The 18,726-nt window shown below is 39.0% G+C and overlaps 1 protein-coding gene across 1 annotated transcript; it reads right to left on the bottom strand.

The window, feature by feature from the left end:
- Window positions 1–4,034: 4,034 nt before the first annotated feature.
- On the bottom strand, window positions 4,035–17,338 carry POLG2 (DNA polymerase gamma 2, accessory subunit). Its single transcript, XM_024573340.4, has 8 exons — window positions 16,480–17,338; window positions 12,975–13,095; window positions 12,747–12,852; window positions 11,815–11,988; window positions 10,821–10,961; window positions 8,182–8,262; window positions 5,965–6,065; window positions 4,035–4,238 (listed from the first exon to the last, which is right to left on the bottom strand). Exons 1-8 carry the CDS (start codon window positions 17,039–17,041, stop codon window positions 4,073–4,075), a joined length of 1,452 nt encoding a protein of 483 aa, XP_024429108.2. The 5' UTR covers window positions 17,042–17,338; the 3' UTR covers window positions 4,035–4,072.
- Window positions 17,339–18,726: the final 1,388 nt, after the last annotated feature.

Here is an 18,726-nt window from a genome sequence, read left to right as displayed (position 1 = left end):
ATACCCTGTCTTATCCTGGGCTATCCTTGAAAACAGAGCCTGAGATAAAGCCTTCCATGCAAACAATTTATTTGGAAGGCGACCTGAGGAAACAGGCATGAGGGAAAAGCCAGTACAAGGATGTACTGCCGAGTTGAGCAATGCTGTGGGTAACTGGGGCTTGATCCCACTGAAACCTGCTGAGGAGTGAAAACACGGTCTCCCAGAATTGTCCACCGGAGGACAACAGTGAGAAACATTTATCCATTGGCTGAAGGCCGCCCCACCCTCACCCCTACTTCTGAGCTGTGCATGTGGTCATTCCAAGTGGGCTTCCTTTAGCACCTCACCCAGGGCACTGAAAAGCCCCAGGACAGAATATGAGTGATATGTGTCGTACCCTTGAAGCACCAACTGTCCACATGGAGTGAAGCTGCAGATGCAACGGGAATCAGAGGTGAGGCCCTGAGGAGGTGACACAGGACACGGAGGTGGCTGGTATACTACCTCTCAACATTTCCTTTATAACAACTATAGTAACGACAATAACTATCATGTGTTGAGCACGTTCCAGGTTCCAGGTACTTTTCAGTGCTTTGTGCAATTATCCTTGTATAGTGCTCACAACTACCTCTACGTCCAGCTCCGCCTCACCCCTGCACGGCCAACCAGTGTCTACCCGCCCCCCCTGCCCTGATTTGCATTGAACTGTTTGGGAAGGGAAGAAGAAGAAAAGGAATATCTACTTTTTTTCATGTCTAGAAGTTTTACTTTAGTACTTTTTCAAATCCACCTATTTCTTTAAACATTTTTTGTTGTGAAATGGCACACACATTATATGGAAATGCATAAAAATATACATGTGGTTTAATAAATTGTATCAGGTGAACACTAGTTAGTGATGGAATGTCAGCAGCACCCCAGAAACCATCTGTAGGCCCCTTCCCACCCGCAACCCATCTCCCCAACTTTAAGACTCTTTTATGGGACATCTAGGTGGCTGTTAGTTTGGAGCTATTGCAAATAATGGGGCTATGACTATTCTTATGCTGGGGACCTGGTTCCTATGTGCATGCAATTATGTTGAATATGCACAGGTCGTGGGGTATGTTTATCTCCAATCTAACTAGACAACGCCACCCTGTTTTCCAAAGCGGTCCAACGTTGCCTGTTAAACCAATCTGTGATCTGAGACGATGAGTAGAAGCCTGTGAAGGCTGAAGTCCCTAAGACGAGGTACCTGAATAAAAGTACCTGTGGGTAGGACTGAGATTTTCTTCAGAAAAATCACTTCTAAAAAATAAACTTTGTAGTTTCTCACAGTTATAAAACTAGGGATTGAACCTCAAACTGAAAAAATGAAATTTAAGATTTTAAGTAGACAAACAACGGTCATGGCCCTTCACTTGCGGCTGCTGTGTTACAATGAGACAAGGCAAACAAGAACGTGTGGGGCTGCGTCCTCACGCATCATCCCGGGTGCTCTTGCGAATGGGGATTACTGCCGGGAGAGCAGACATAGATGCATGAGAGAAGAGGTGAGTGGAAACCCTACAGTCCTAAAGGGGCATAAGAGGATTTTTTTTCAGTGACGGAAATGTTCTATATTGTCATTGTGGCGGTGGTTACACATTTGTCAAAACCTACATTTGTACCTTTACAGCAGGTCAACATTTTTGTTTGTATATATCAATAAAGCTTATTAAAACACACACACACACACACACACACATTTTGCAATCCTGAATTTGAATTGATGTGTGCAGGAAATACAGACGCGCACACACACACGCTCATATATTTGCTAGCTCTGAACACAGAAAAGGTCTCAAAACAAAAACACCTTCTAACAACGCGCACCACCAGTACCCAGCTATGGTCTCCTTGGGGAAACTCTGAAATACACAATCTCTGTGTTAGGTACTAAATAACAAGCAAACTATCAAAGACTACTAAAGGTGGGTCAAAAGGACTCGAAGCCATGTTGAAAGGCTCCCATTGGCCAAAGGTAGAACAATTTCATTATCAAAAAAATCAGCTTTAAAGGGGATGAATCCAACATTTATTCCAAACCTTTTCCACAACTCTAAGCAAACAGTATGAGATATTTTTCTTTGTAGAAGTATTCTAGCCAACGAATGAAGAAGACAGAATCAAAATATCACCACTTTGTCAGTCTGATGAACTGACCTATGTAGGCACTAACCAATGACAGCTAACACCCCCCACCCAAAAAAAAGAAACCACCAGACATTACTGACTCCTGACGGGAGAGCACAATAATCTATGAAATAATCTCATTCCCAAAAATGAACTTAATAGCTGTCAAGCCTCTGGAATCAACTTCCAATCTAGAGGAACAGGTTAACTAAACTATACCATGGGGGTGTAATAAAACCCAAACAATACAAGACCCTATAATAAACAATCCAATATCTGAGAGAGTGAGAGAGATAATCTATAGGCTAAGAGAGGCCAAAATGACCAATTTCAATAGAAAAGTCTTATTTAAATTCTGACCCAAATAATACAAATTAGAAACTGAACTAATATTTGATATTAAAGAATTTAAGAAAATTTTTATTATGAAAACTCTCATAAAAATAGAGAGGCAGTACAACGAACACCCGTGTAGCCATCACCCAGAATCAACAACCTAGCGTTGTTCTTATTTTTCATCTACAATCCATTTTGTTAAAACTGGGAAATTTCACTAAAAATTATTTGTGTCTCTATTAGGTAAGGATTTTTTTAAAGCCATAATACCATTATCATACCTAAGGAAATTGTCAATAATTCATTAGTATCATCTAGTGTTAATTTTTTTAGGTGTGATAATGGTTAACAAAAGATCCTTAACTAAAATATTTACAAATGAAATGACAGCTACTATCTACTTCAAAAATAACATGGAAGGGTGTATTGGGTAGATGAGACAAAACTGGTCATGGGTTAAAGGTTGTTGGTACATGGAATTATACTATTCTGCATGTTTGTGTACAAAATTCTGCATGATATCAAAAAATTATAATCAAAACATAAAAATGTGCAACCAGTTAGCCTTTCAAGATATTTTTTAATATATATATTTTTAAGATTTTTTAAATTTTACTTTTGGAGAGAGGGGAAGGGAGGGAGAAAGAGAGGGAGAGAAACATCGATGTGTAAAAGATCCATCAATCAGCTGCTTCTCACACGCCCTGCACCAGGGACCTGGCCTGAAACCCAGGCATGTGCCCTGACTGGGAATCAAACTGGTAACCTTTTGGTTCATAGGCTGGCACTCAATCCACTAAGCCACACCAGCCAGGGCTCAAGATATTTTATACAAATTATTAGTTGAAATTTTTGTTCAGTTGATAATGATAATATAAATAATACAAGCATATTCAACATACAAGACTCCTTTCCTGATAACAAAACCCAATTCAGAGAGGATAAGACACTACTGTAGTCCCAAGGGATAAATTATGTTTGATCCAAATTAATCATTATATTCTCATTCCCCTGAACAGTGATTAGTCTAGGAATGACCATGTGACCAAGTTCTGACCAGTGAAACATCAACAACTCTTCTGATTGGGATGTCTGGGAAAGGTTTTACTTTCCTAATTAAAATAGGAGGAAGAGTCTTGGCTGGCTAGCTCTTGTCTCTTCGACTTTCTTCCTAATTGGAATGTGGACGAGAAAGCTCGAAATACAGCAGCCACCCTGTGACCATTAAGTATTCAGAAACTATAAAGATAAAACCCAACATTAAAAATGGTGGAACAGAAAAACAACAAAAGCCTGTGTCTCTAATTATAGAGGAAACGATTCTACCAGCTCTGGACAGTGTACCCCCCACCTTGATTTCTTTTTATGAGAAAAACAAATCCCAATTTGCTTAATCCAGTAGAGTAGGATTTTTGTTTCTTGGAGCTGAACATAGTCCTTATACAATGGAATACAACAAGAAATATAAGTAATAAAAATGAATTTTTTAAAAAGCACCAAAAATGTCCGTAAGTGCAAAGGGGCTAACAAATAATCTACATTAATGTAAGACAACCAAATTAGAAAAGACGAATATTTATTAGGCCAATATTAAAACCTATACATTCTTGGCTGATGATATGTACTTGGCTAAAAAGTCTTTTACTTTGGATACATGCATCATTTCCTTCATTGTAGTATCTCTACTTCTCAGATGTATTAATCCATTCTCCAAAGTTGCTTCAGTAATCAAAACTGTGAAGAGGATACCCATTTCATCATATCTAAGAAAAAAAGTAGTTAAACAAAGTGCATGTGTAGAAATGTAAATTGTAAATTCATCACATTACCGGTTTTAATTATTTTAGAGTCTGTGCCACTTTCAAGAGTCACACGACTCAAAGGCAGGGCTTGAGAGCTGGACCAAACCCACCTTTTTCAAGTTTCTGAATCACATTCAAAGTAAAATTTTCAGAAAGTTTCTGACTTACTGTAATAGCTGAAAAGTCATAAAAGAAAATAAAATTTGAGAACAGTGGTACCTCAACATACCATTATGGGTGAATCTCAGATTAACCTTAGCCTTTTGGTACTTTAATACAGTCCAAGAAATTTATTTTAAAGACTCTTATAATGCTACTATAATAAAGATCCAGTGCACAACAAATCATACCAAAACCGTGCCTGATATGTAACTTTGTATGCTAACTTAGAGTTTCTAGTTCAGCAATAACTGAATTATCCACACTGGCATTCTTTCTTTTTAACCACATGATCTCATTAATGTTTCTTCGCTTTGTAGGACTGTATCAAAGTTATCTTATTTATCTATTTCCTTGTTTATTGTCTACTTTATCCCACTAGAATATAAGCTGCATAAGAACAGAAATCTTTTCTGTCTTATTCACTGCTATATCAACGTACAGAAAACACAGTAGGTGCTTAATAAATTATTTGGATAAAAATATCCTAAAACAATAAAGCCTTTACCACATAAAGAACAACTATAACTTGATAATGTTCACATGACTCAAAGGATATGATTTCAGAACCTGGAAAGTTTAAATACACCCCCTTCATTTTATATATGATAAAACAATTAAGTTGCTTTATCCATAGCAACCTACTTTTCTTTTGACATCATCTGAAAGATGTATTTTAACACGTTGTTAGAGAACTATGGAGCACACAAAGCTTGAAACTTTTCAAACAAAAGTTATGCATTCAACACAAAAAAAACCCAAAAATAAACAACCCCCCAAAACCTTTTTTTTAAAAAAAGGAAAAGCCAAAATAAACCCAAAGGAGAAAGGAATTCCTTTATTAAAAAACATAAGTTAATGAAATAGCAGGGAGTAAGACTAGAGACAGGGAGATCAACAATTAGGAGATACTTCAATAATCCAGCCAAGAGATACTGCTGATCTTAACGTGGGTAGGAGCAGTAAAGATGGAGAGAGATGGGTTTCAAATGTGTGTAAGAAGTAGGCCGACAACATTTAGTGACAAACTAGATGTGGAGAGTAAGGCTGAGGGAGGAGCTAAGAAGGATATATCCCGGTTTCAGTCTTGAGTAACCAGGTGTCGACAGAGGGTCCGATCACTAAGGAGACCAGTTTTCTGTCCTCTGGGATGACATTATTTTCCACTCAGCCTCAGAATGAACCATAACACCAGCAAGGAAAAGGCAGTCCCGACTCAACAAATATTATGCATCCAACATACATAATTTCAATCCTGATAAATCGATTAACTCAGGTATACATAACTCATGACATTAAGTCTGCAGGCACACATGGTGTGTACTCAAGTATACCTGAGGGACACTGTTCCCTGTTGTAGCAATTAACTAAGGGCATGTGGTTCTGTAAATGGGGAAGTTAAATCATACTTCTCATTACTTTTAAATCATATATATATATATATTTAGAAGAGGTTACTGTTACTCATAAGATAAACATCATATAAAAAACAATAAAATGTTTCAGTGGAAAGGAAGACAATTCTTACTTTGAGTAAAGTTGCTCCAATGAGGACTGTGCAGTTTCCAAATAACCAGGCCACACAGAAATCCCATTTTCTAACAATTCAGTAAACAGCCCTTGACAAACCTGGAAAGAAAATACTTCAAATATGAAAGAAACAGAAGTAGCTAGAGTGATTAGTCTATTTTTGTGAAACCACAAATCATCCTTTTCAATCTTTAAAATGGGCACAAATTCCTTTAATTATGTTATAATACTGATTATAATTTATATATTATATATTTTCTCTGAAAATGCAAATCTTCTCTGAAAACTTTATACTATATATAAGGATTTTTATTACCATCATTATCATTCAAAACACAAACAAAACTACAACAGATTTTATCAGAGAAAAACAGTGAAGTCCAAAGGGCTGTGTTACCTCTAAACTTATCTGAGAGTGAGAACTGAACCCTAGGGTTTCACTATCGTGTCAGGAAGAGAGGGAAGAGCCAGGAGAGAAAACTAAGCAGCAGTCACCAGAAAAGCATGAGGAAAACCAGGGGAGTGGTATTCCTGCAGCCAACTAAAGAAAATGCTTCAAGAAGAAAAGATGATTGATTAGTTTCAGTGGAACATTGGAGACAAGAGCCTGACTGGAAATACAGAAGTAATACTGAATAAGTAACATAGTAAATTTACTGTTTTCTGAATTAACAAGCAATGGTGAAGCAAAACAAAGCAAAATTTCAACGCCCTTAACTGTCTAGAGCTAGAACTTTAGAGCAGGACTTCTCCCATTCGGCTCTGCTTACGTAAGAGGTTGGAAGCACCCCTGGCCTCCCCACTGGCGGGCTGTGCCTGAGCCAGCGCACTGTTGCTCCAACTTCAGCCTGGATCAGAATCACCTGGAGGGCTTGTCAAAACAAGCCTCACTCCCAGAGCTTCTGATTCAGCAGATCCGAGGGACGAAGAATTTGAATTCCTAACAAGTTTCCAGGGAAACGCCATACATAGTGAAGTAGTCGTTAAGGTATTTGGTATTTGGGGATAGAGGAGAATATAGATATTAATAAATCTAAGAAATTAACAGGGAAAAATAAATACAAGAATAGATTTTAGTAAGTTAGTGGTTTCCAGGTGAAAATTTGCTCTTTCTGGTGGAAGGTAGAAAAGGAGATAAAAACGTTAAGCACAATTAAGTGCTGAAGACACAGGGAAATAAGAGCCCTCACCCCACAGGTATGAGCGCATACAAACAGTGCGGCCAGTCTAGACAGCAATCTAGCTGACATAGGGGAATTAAGGGTACGTGTGCACTTTACCCAGAAATCTCATCCCTGTGTAAGTAACTGGCAAAAATTCTTGCACAGTCCAGAAAGTTACATGCATAAGAATTGTCACACTGCTGAAGCAAAAGAATTAAAAACGGAATTAAGATATACCATATAGTACCCTTCTGGTAAGTTAAAAACATCCAAGGCACAAAATACTACTATAGGCTTGTAAACAAACAAACAAAAAAACAAGGCTGGCAGTTTTAATGACAAAAATCTAGGGAACAGAGTTCTTTTTTGTCCTTCAAGCAAAAACAAAACAAAACAACAAAACCTAGGAACTTGCTACCTTGCAGGGAAAAGTGAAAATTAAAATATTATCTTCTCTTTCTCTGAGCTGACCATCCCCACCTTCCCAGACCTCTCCACAGGAGCCCTGGCAGAAAGCTGGGTGAATCTTTCTAGTTCCCTCACTTAGGTCCCAGATGGGTCTCAGTCACCCAAACCGAAATGATTGACTGCTGTAGGGGTCTCTGGAAAGAAACTAAAACCACACTCCTGGCTTTTCTCGAGGATATTTAGACCAGAGAGATTAGAAAAAAATTATAATAAGATTACCGATCTAGAATCTGTGCTTGTACCAACAAGTATCAAAAGTATTATCAAAAGTTAAAAGGAAAGAGGGCAAAAAGAAATTCACTCGACATCTGTACAAATATTTTGATTACCAAAACTGTGCATAATCATAAAGAAATGCAACTATGGACATGACATTAACAGCAAAATCCACTGAACTGTATTAATCTTCTTTAATATGCTACACTTTAAATTATCTATTATCAACCATAATATCGATCCACAGTTCATTAGTTAAAAATTTTTTAAAGCAAATAATCAAAATAAAAATTTAAATTGTAAACTCCTCATTTACTTGGAATAATGGTTATAATTAAAATCATAACATTAAAAGTCATTTAACCCACCTGTCTTAGTTCCACTGCTGGGCCTCTTCCCATATCCAAAGCAACCTTAATAGGGGCTAGACAGGGGTGAAGCTTAAGTACCTAAAGCAATTGAAGCCGGGGGGGGGGGGGGGGGGGGGGGGCAACAACACATTTAAGTAAAACACAAGCACTGACAAACATGGAGCTTCTTAAACAGTAAAATTTTCTGTGTGAAATTGGAAGCTAGCTGGGGGTCATAAAAAATCTTGTAATGATGTATTCAGCTGTTTATATCCAGCTGCTCTTGGATTTCTCCACTTAAGATGTTCTGCAGAAATAAGTTCACTTGATACTGTCCCATTTTCTGACAACTCCATTTTCCATCAGCCGAAACGCCCCTTCCTGGCATCAATACCTTCTCCACCCAGCTGGGGCCATGTGGCTCATCATTTGGACTTTCTCTTGATAAAACCCACCACTCTTCTCATTCATTACCCATTCAACAAAAACTTGAATGGCTACTTCTAGGTGCTGGGGACAAAAATCCGCGTCTTTCACGATGGGGAGAAACAGATAATAAACACAATAAATAAATCAATAATATATCTGAAGGTGGTAAATGCTAAATTGGGACACGATGTGCTGGTTGGGGAGGGCTGTTTGCAATTTTAAGTGGAAAGAGGTCTCCTCTCTGAAGTGACATTGAAACAAAGACTTGGAAGGAGGCTGAGGAACAAGATGTGGGTATCTGAGGAAGTGCACTCCAGACAAAGGGGAGAACAAATGACAAGGCTCTGAGCCAGGAGCATGCCTGGAATGTTCTAGAAGCAGCAAGGAGGTCTGTGCTGCCAGAGCAGACCAAGTGAGGCGGAGAGTAGTACACAGAGGTCAAAAAGGAAATTGTAGGACATTTTAGGGGTTTGGCTTTTCCTCTGAGATGAGGAGCTTTCTGGAGCTTCCTGGAGTACAGAGGAGCAAAGTAATGTGTACCTTTTAAAAGGCCCATTCAGTGGGGGAAAGAGGGAATGACGGTGGCTTACCCACCAACCTAATCAGAGAGGAAGGAGTGGAAGTGGGAAGAAATGATCAGATTCAGGATACACAAGGGCCAGCAGAAGTAAGGCCTGCTTGAGTGTGGTTGGCAGGGTAATAATATAGATGTAATAATTTATAGTTTTAATTTGAACATTTCACTTAAAATGTCTTATGGTACGCTTGAGTGTGATGTTACAGAATTACATGCTTATGATTTTTGTAATAAGAAAGAGACATTATTAGCCCTGGCTGGTGTGGCTCAGTGGATTGAGTGCTGGCCTGCAAACCAAAGGGTTGCTGGTTCGATGCCCAGTCAGGGCACATGTATGCGTTGTGGGCCAGGTCCCCAATAGGGGGCGCATGAGAGGCAACCACACATTGAGGTTTCTGTCCCTCTTTCTCCCTCCCTTCCCCTCTCTAAAAAAAAAATAAATAAAATCTTTTTTAAAAACCCATAAAAAAAAGCAAGGAAGGGGCGTTATTTGTGTCGGACCCCCCCCTGTATTTTGAAGATAAGAGTCGAATGTTTTGCTGATGGTTTGGAGGCAGGGTATAAGAGAAACAAAGGATCCCCCTTGTTTGTGTGCTACAGATACCCTACAAATCCCAACCCCTCAGAACAGTTCTATAACCTGACTTTCTCTGTGGCCATATCAGGTTAACTGAGAACAGCATAATCAATCACCTAATTATGCAGAGTGGTGCTACAAACAGGGTTTCCAAACCCAGCTGAACACTCAATATGTTAAAACTTTTGATTTGGGTCAGCTCCCTTTCATGTTTAAGGGGAATACGACTATTCTAAACTCTTGCCACTTAAACCCCTACTCCTCCACATTTTAATCTAATAGTCTTGCCTCCTAATTTTTAGCCTGTGCAGGCAGTATGAGTAAAACTCCCCACATAGGCTAACTGGTAGCCTATTTATATCCATACCATCGTTTTTTCCTCAGTTTCAAATAACTCCTTTTCAGACAAATCCCTCCACCTGTGCTCTTGATTCTGTCTTGATCCCTCTAACTTCTTCCAAAATATTATTCCTTAGTCATTTCTTTTCTCTCCTACAGCTTCGACCCCTTCTGTCTCTTGATTTTGAGCCCCCCCCCCCAAACTGTCCTAAACTAAGCCTTTCCCTTGACTCAGACCCATATCTAGTTCCTGTGATCCAGTGGCCAGCCACTTGGGAATAGACCAGAAGCAACTACATCAATACCACAAGTCTTGTTGGTCAGTCTTATTTACTCCTACTTAACATTCATCTGCTGATGCAGATGGAAACTATCAATGGAAAGGCTCAAAGGCTAAAAATCAGAGTTAGCTACCTAGCTCCTCATGATCAGAAATGCCTCTGGACTACCCGACAGGAATATCTGGTTCTATTCTGTGAGAACCTGCTTACTATTCTTGTGGCCAGATTCTTAAAAAAACTGAAAAATACTTAAACTAAATACTTCACTAAAAAAATGTATTATTCACTTTATGTTAGAAACCAAGCACACCAACATTAAAAACAGAGGAGCAATGAAACCTATATAATTTTACTAACTAATGCTACCCCAAATAAATTCAATTAAAGAGGAAAAAAAGGTAAGAAGACTTATACCTTTAATTTCCCAAGTCTATCTCTGAAATATCGAAAGTACCTTTCTATGGAGATGTTTCTTTCTTATAAAGGAATTCTCTGTTAGCTGGAAGGAATCACAGAGGTAAGCCAGCATGCCTCGATCCAGATCTCCGTTGATAGATAAAACAGAAGGAACCACACTTTTTCGTCCATCTCGCCCCTTCAAAGGAAAGTAGAACAAGAATAAAGTATCATTTAGTAGAACTCTCTCTTAATATCACATTATTTTAGACTTATAAAATCAAAATATACACTGATCAATAAGTTTCGAAGACATGATCAAAGTAATTTTCTAAAGATCATCATTTGGCAACCCTCATGGTAGTAACTGATCTGGACAGGCATCCTAAATGGATGCTGCCACTGGTAGGTCACAGTCTTGTGAGAAACAAATAGTCCTAAATTATCTGCCCACAAAAGAATTATTACTCATTAGTTAATAAGTACAAAATACTAATCAACTTTACACTGGAGAAACATGTTAGCACCACCTTAACCAAGTGATAAAAGTTACCATCGCCAACAAAATTTTATTACATGCTTCCTGTATAATGAATTTGAAGAGGGCAGCACCATTTCTGCAGAGAGGAAACACGAAAGAAACTCAAATCAAGGGACAGTCTATAAAGTAACTGGCCTGTCCGCTTCAAAAGTCAAGGTGGTACAAGACAAGGAACGATCAAAGGAAGTGTTTGTTTGAAAGAGACTAAGGCTACTCAACAACTACATGGAGCATGGGATCCTAGTCTGGATCCTGGACCTATAAAGGGCATACTGGCATGACTGGCACATTAGAAAGGTTCTGTGGGTCAGATGGTAATGGTGGATTACTTTCCTCATTTTGATGGCTGCATTGTGTTTATGCAGGTAAGTGTCCTTCCACTCGGGAAATACATTCTGAAATACATTAAGAGGTCATGTGCCCCATGCCTGCAGCTTATTATCAATTAGTTCAGAAATGATCACATAGAATCTGGGTAAAGGATACATTAGGAGTTCATGATAAAACATACATGTACTTGGGACACATTTCCAGGATACATGTGTAAAAGTTCTTGATCTCCTAGATTCCACAGGGTTTCTATTGGCTCCTTTCCCCAGGGAAAATTGTAGTAAACTCTGTTTCCTCTTCGTCCCTCTTCATCCTGACAATCACTGCTGCTGAAGTTAGATGGACTCACCGCAAACTGGAAAAGAAAGTTTAGGCTTGTCTTATTAACTTATTAAAATAAATGCTAAAAAGTAAGTTGCTAGAGATGTTTCATGCAGCAACTGAATGAAAATGGTCAAGCCCAAATCAAAACTACAGAGAAAAACTGTTGATTATATGTATATGTGTGTATATACATGTATCCTAATTAATAACAGGGGAAGGCAACCAAAAGCTAAGTGAGAAGAAAAAGTACCATATCCTTACCATTCTTATCTTTTGCAAAGAGCTTGATTATTTATGATTATTCCACTTAATTTAGGTGGGTATTTGGGAATTTTAAGAGTTGGAGAAAGATAAAAATGCTTACTTACTTCAACTCTCTCCTGTTCAGCATATACTAAAACTTGCATATAAATTATAGAACCACTGTGGCTAATATGGAGAGTTCTTGGAGGTAGGGAACAAAAGTTAAAGCTCCAAGAGCGAACAAGGGTCAAACTCATACCAGTCAGGACAGCCAGGTGAGGGATTTGAACTTTACTTTAAACGTAAACACTTAGCAACAAAGGCTTCCGAGCAAGAGAGAAATATTAACCAATGTCTTTACCAAAGTAACTTTGTTATATGGAACAGTGAAAATCTAGAGTTTATTTGTATTTGTTGACTTAGTATAGCTACCGCTTGTAACATAGCTACATCAAAAAATTTCCATTTATTATAAAGAAGTATTACCTCTGACACATTAAGACAATAGAGTTAGTAACTATTGAATTAGAGTGATTATTGTAGTACCTTTCTCCACCACAGGAGTCGATGACGTAACCAGAAATCCAGCCACTGGCTGGCAGTTCTTGTTGAAGTAAACCATACCAGCGAAGCTTCTGTCTTCTCACCCATTCTTTGGATATCAGAAATATCAGATAGTTACTTATCTAAAAATTATATAATGTATCTCAAAATGAAAATGACTAGTTTTCACTATTTAAACGCAAGGCCAAGTTATTTGCCATTTTTCTTTACCTTTTAACACCATCAGCTGTCTGCTTAGAAGCAGGATGAAAACACACTCCAATGTGAGCAAGGCCAAAAGGCAGCCTCTTGTTTACCAAATCCAGGCAATTAACATAGTGCTCCAAGGCACCTGTCAAAAGGTAAATCAACCATCATGGAAATCAATTCTATAAACCCAGATCTAATTTAATAACTCAAATACAAACTAATAACATAATAATGCTAATACAACAGTACAAGTAGCATGGAGCTATTTATTAAAGTAGATCTTAACACTCAATTTTAGGTAGTTTCCCCCAACTTTTTAGTTTGAAGATTTTCAAATCTACAAGAAAGTTGAAAGAACAGTAAAATAAACACCTGTAAACCCTTCACACAGATGCGCCAACTGTCAATCTTTTGCCATATTTTTTGTTCACCCCTAAAACATTTCAGCATTCAGCTCCTAAAATTAAAATATTTTCTATATATTTACACCATAAAAATAACAATACCATAATTTCATCTAATATATGGTCAATATCCTATTTTATCCAATTATCACACAAAATGTCACTTGCTGCTGTTCTCTTTACCCCTAAGGTTCCTACACTGAATTTTGACTAGGTCTCTTTAATCTCTTTGAATCTAGAACATTTCCTGACTCCTCCCTCCCTAACTTTGCTCTTAATGACATTGACTTTTGAGTCCAAGCCAGATTATCTCACATTAGAGATTTGTCTGATTGCTTCCTTATGATTTAATTATTTTTAGCGGAAATAAATACTACAGAGTTGATGTGTGTGTCTTATTGTATCCTAACAGGAGCACCATAATGTCAAATCATCCCACTGGTTAATGAAACAAATTTAAAACCTGATTAAGGTAATCCATTCCCCAACAATACCTTGCTCCCCAACAATCTTCCACCTATATTTTAGAATCTACTGATGATCCTTGCTTGAATCAATTATTATACCCATGAAGATTATAAAATCAAAACATGGTGATTTTTCTAATCTACTTTTCCTTCTACAATTATTGCAGAGTTTCTGTAAAAACAATTTTCTCCACCCCTTTCCTCCAACAGCAGCCTCAATTACTTTTTTGGTTAACACTGTGGTTTAAATTTTTTATTTTATTTAATATGTTATGATCCATTACCACCAATATTTATTTTAATGTTCAATTTGTCCCAAATTTAGCCAGTGGGAGTCTCCTTCAATCCAGCATCTGGTCCTTTCGACATGTCCCCCCACTAGTCTTCAAGTAATTCTTTGCTTTCTAGTGCCATAAAATGTCCCAAACTCACCTTGTACTTTCCTTGCCTTAGGCCTGCAATCAGCCACTTCTCCGAGCACTGGTTTATTTTATTCAATAGAAACCAAACATTGGGTACTAGGTGTGCTCATTGCTATTGTCATTTTTTCTAGGCCCTTTCAATGAAGAAAGTTAGAAAATATATATTTTTAAAAATCATGAGTTCAATACTGATATTGCCAACTGAAATTTAACTTTACAAAGTTTATTCTTGTCTTCTTTTATATTTGTATCTCTTTTCAATTACAGAGAAAATCTTGGCTTCTAATAACAATCCATCTGTTTGCTTTATCCAATAATATACATAGCTTCGGAATTGTAATTCCAACATTCCTACTTAGAATAAACCTAAGTTCACGATTTCTTTGTAGTTCTCTATGCTAGTTATATAAGATTATACCCCACTAAATGACAGCACTGTGTACAAAAGTTACTTGAGATTTCCACTTCTGATAACAGTAGATTAGCTCGTTGATAACAACAACAACAAAAAGCTGGTCAAGAAACTTTAAAAAAATCTGTTTAGAGACATAGGAGAACTATCAAGGCAGTAAGGACTTGAGGGTCCAAAATTTGGAGAAAAGGGAAGAGCATGGGTATGATTCCAACATTTAGTGCTACTTTTCCAATTCTCAAGTAGCAGAGCTGAGCAGAGCTGAGCGGAGCTTCCTGACATCTTATGCAATTGGGAAGTGCAAAATTGTAGTTCCTGGCTCATCAAGGAGGGGCCCTGGTAAACACCCCAGCCTTTCACCGGGGACACTACACTCTAGGAATAGAGGGGAGTGAAAAGACTGAAGCCCAGCCCCCAATAAACTTAGTTCTGGGTTGTACCAAGAAAATATGCTCCCACTCTAGCTGCCTGCCAAAAGCAAAAGTAAATCCTTTCAGAAGGAAGAAAATGTCACTCAAAGCCTTGATTTACCTGTACAATTTATATGCAAATTACCTAGAATTTCAGGAGGAAATCCAAATGACCAAAAGCCCAGAGAAAAACAGATACTAGAAAGAGATACATCTAAGTTATTGGACATAGACTTTACAATGTGACTGTGTTCAAGAAAGTTAATGACAAGATGGGGAAAATAATTAACCTATTTAGACACAGGAGGACAGAGGAGAATGGGTAAAAATATCTGGAGACATAATGGCTGAGAATTTTTTAAAAACTAATCATAAGTGGAGGCTACTACAATAGTTCAGACATGGAATAAAGAAAGCAAGAACATTGGGAATAGAAGGAAATGGCAAACCAGGTAACTAAGCAAATAGAGGGATTTAAGTTTCCTAAAGGCAAGAAAAAGTCTGGCACACCATAAATGCTTTGATGAATGGACACCTATGGAGAGCTAAGTTTCTTTTTCTGATTAGGAAGAAAAGATTGTTTTGGGGCATGGTAATGAGCAGTGCTTTAACTCCCCCAAAGTAAAGCCACTATGGAATAAAGCATATGAATCAAAAGTACCACATTTACTTAACAGTGTGTTTTAATTTTTTTAAGGAAATCTTTAACAGTTTTCAATATAGTTACTAATTTTTACAGAGCCACGGGCATTGGTTATTTTAAATTACAGTTCCACTTAATGAAAAGTGGCAAGGATAGCATTTTGCAAAGATGAGTTCCCGCGCCCCAGAATCTCTGCAATGTTTTATTTGACTTTAAAGGCAAATGGTCCCCTGTAAGTTTGTGTAGTCACTCAAGAATCAGTTAAAAAGATTTATTAGTCCTATTTTGCGAACTCAAAAATTACCTACAGGGCTCTCAAAACAGACTGTAGATCAGTTTTCAACAAGAAAAATTGGGGAAGGACATTTTCTTTTTGCTCTAGAAAAACGAGCTTTGTGTGTAAAACTGAAGGGTGGCTGTGGAAGTATTTAGAAACATTTTAGTAACGATGAACAAATTATTTAAATGTACGATTTAATTTTGGTCAATTCCAGGCTGCTCAATTAACGCTAAAATTATAGGGTTGCCCCATAAAGTTGAGAGTTACCCAGGTCCTTCGGTCAGATTCTTTAAGGAACAGTATCGACTGCATAGACCAGTTTTCTCCAGCGTAGAAGCACTGTCGAAGTACCCAACTACTTCAAAAAGAGCCACGTAACTTCTTTCCCACCTGACCAAAGGGCCAGCTGCAATTCGCGGAATCGAGCGAGACTGCCTTTCCACCCCCGCCCCCACACCTATTTTGAAGCATGAAATCATGAAGCGTACCGTGAAGAAGGTTCTCCCGTAGTTTCCCAGAGGTTTTTAATAAGTTCTCAAGAAATGCTACTAGCTGTTCCTTACTCAGTTCTTTGTCTTGCAAGATTTCGCGCAGAGTTTCTGCAGAAACTAACCTGAAGTCACTGTCCCCGGGCAGTGAAGGGCCTGATTCAACGTGGAGGGCATCTACGGGAAAGACCTGCTCCCTGAACACCACCACCGAGGACCACCATTCTGTCGCCAAGTTCTTCCGCAACTCTAAACCCAAAGGGCCAAAGCCGGAATGGCACCCGCTCAGGAGAGAATCTCGGCTAATCTGCTGCTTGGTGCCGCTGAGGAAATGCCTTCTCCGACAGATCTCTACCAGCGCCTCGCTCCCCTCTCCAGGTTCTTGGGCTTCTCTAGGTTCGTTCCCCCTGGGTAGCTCCGCGTGCGACCTCAAAGGCCCTCCGAGGGTGCTACACCTTTCCGTCAACCGCTCAGGCTGGCCCCCATCTACTCGACCCCCCAAACCAGACAACAGGCACCTGCCGACTTTCTGACAGGCCCTGATGGCTGAACGGGAGCGCATCACCCTCGGGAGTTAAAAGACCACGGTCTCCAGTTGGCTGGCGAACCCAACAAACGGCCAGAACCCTAGGAACCTTGGAACCAACTGCGCAGCCGCATGGAGAGTTAGCGTGCGCGCAGCTGGCCCCGCCCACGGAAGCGCGTCACTGAGTTCCGGCTGCGGCCGTTCGGCCTAGCGGACAGGGGCCTCGTTCCCCACCGCTGCTCGGTCAAGTCTGGTCCTTCAGCCATTGCTGTTTTTACTGTCCTCAGCATCGATGAAGTCACTCCCATCTACTTTTCACTGTCGTGCTGTAGCCAATATTGCGTCAGCTTTACTTTCCTTCCCCATATTCTTTGCATATCAGACATGAAAAGATACTCCCTAAATCACCATCTCAATTTTAAGCGTTAATGAAAATAAAGTTTGGTCCCCATTTTTAAAGCTCTAGGCTTCTGTGGTAGTTTACCCAGTACTTCCTTGCAACTCTACCAGGTAAATGCACCTCCATACTGCCTAGCCCTCCTCCATCCTGCCTAGCCCTCCAGAGTTCTCTCCCGGGTATGGGTGGGGCAGTGTAACGGTCTCATTGAAGTGATTCTTAAAGGTCAGCCAGGGCCAGTATCTCCTGCACCACCTGGAAACCAGAGGAACCACCTGCTGAGGGGCCCAGCAACGTTTTCAACAAGCTCTGCATGTTAATGTGGAGGTACACTGACAAGCGTAGTGTGTATAAGCAAGCTGTTCTACCAGGTTTTTTCCAGGATTTCATCAACACAATAAAACTTGACAATCTCCATTTAAAACGGAGAACCAAGGATTGCCTGCCTAGCAGGACCGTGGATTTACAACCTCCACGTTAACACTTAAGGGCCTTAAGAAGACTGCCCAACTAGTGCAAAAGTGGTATAACCCAGATGGAAAGGTTGATTCCCAAACCCTGGAGTCCCACCTTCCCGCTTCCCTTACAGTGGTTAGGGAAACCTTGAAAGATTAATCCAGGTTAAAGGAACAAGCTACCATATTCCGCTAGACCACCAGGAAGGGGCAGTTTATGAAGCATAATAGCTGAGCAACTATGTAATACGGGAGTGGTTGATGAAAAATACTACGATGTGTAAGGGAACCTCAGAAAATAATTCAAGTTTTTAAAGAGAAACTAGAAAATTGAAAGTATTGCTGGGAAATAATTACATTAACTGAAAAGCTGGGCACTATTAATGTGCGTTTCCCACACTAAAGAAACGCACCAGAGGTCTTATACACAAATAAATGAGAGAGAATGGGAGAAAAAAATTACATTTATTAGTTAAGACAACCACAGGTTGGACACAACACATGCTAAAAAGTGGAGTCTTTTAAAACTTAGTTCAAAGATAAATAGGTAAATGTTTCCCACAGCCCCACAATCATTTGTGTTTACAAATTTAAAGGCCCACATTAAACATTAACAGTAAAATATGTAATAAATACTCCAATCTACCCTGAAAGCTTTTTTAAGTCATAACCAATTTGACCATGCTATTTAAAACTGTTACTAGAGGTTGATCAGTTTTCAGTATTAGTCCTAAAAATACCATTCCCCTCCCCCTACAGAATTCCATCATCTTAAAGATAAGGCATTAAAACCAGTTAAAGCCCCCATATTTAAAAATCAGAATTTAAGTGTCTCCTTAAGACCTCCACCCTCTCCTGGCAAAAAAAAA

This window comes from Desmodus rotundus, chromosome 9 (assembly GCF_022682495.2).
Source record: "Desmodus rotundus isolate HL8 chromosome 9, HLdesRot8A.1, whole genome shotgun sequence".
In the NCBI taxonomy this organism is placed as follows: domain Eukaryota; kingdom Metazoa; phylum Chordata; class Mammalia; order Chiroptera; family Phyllostomidae; genus Desmodus; species Desmodus rotundus.
This window is presented reverse-complemented; position numbering and strand designations above follow the sequence as displayed.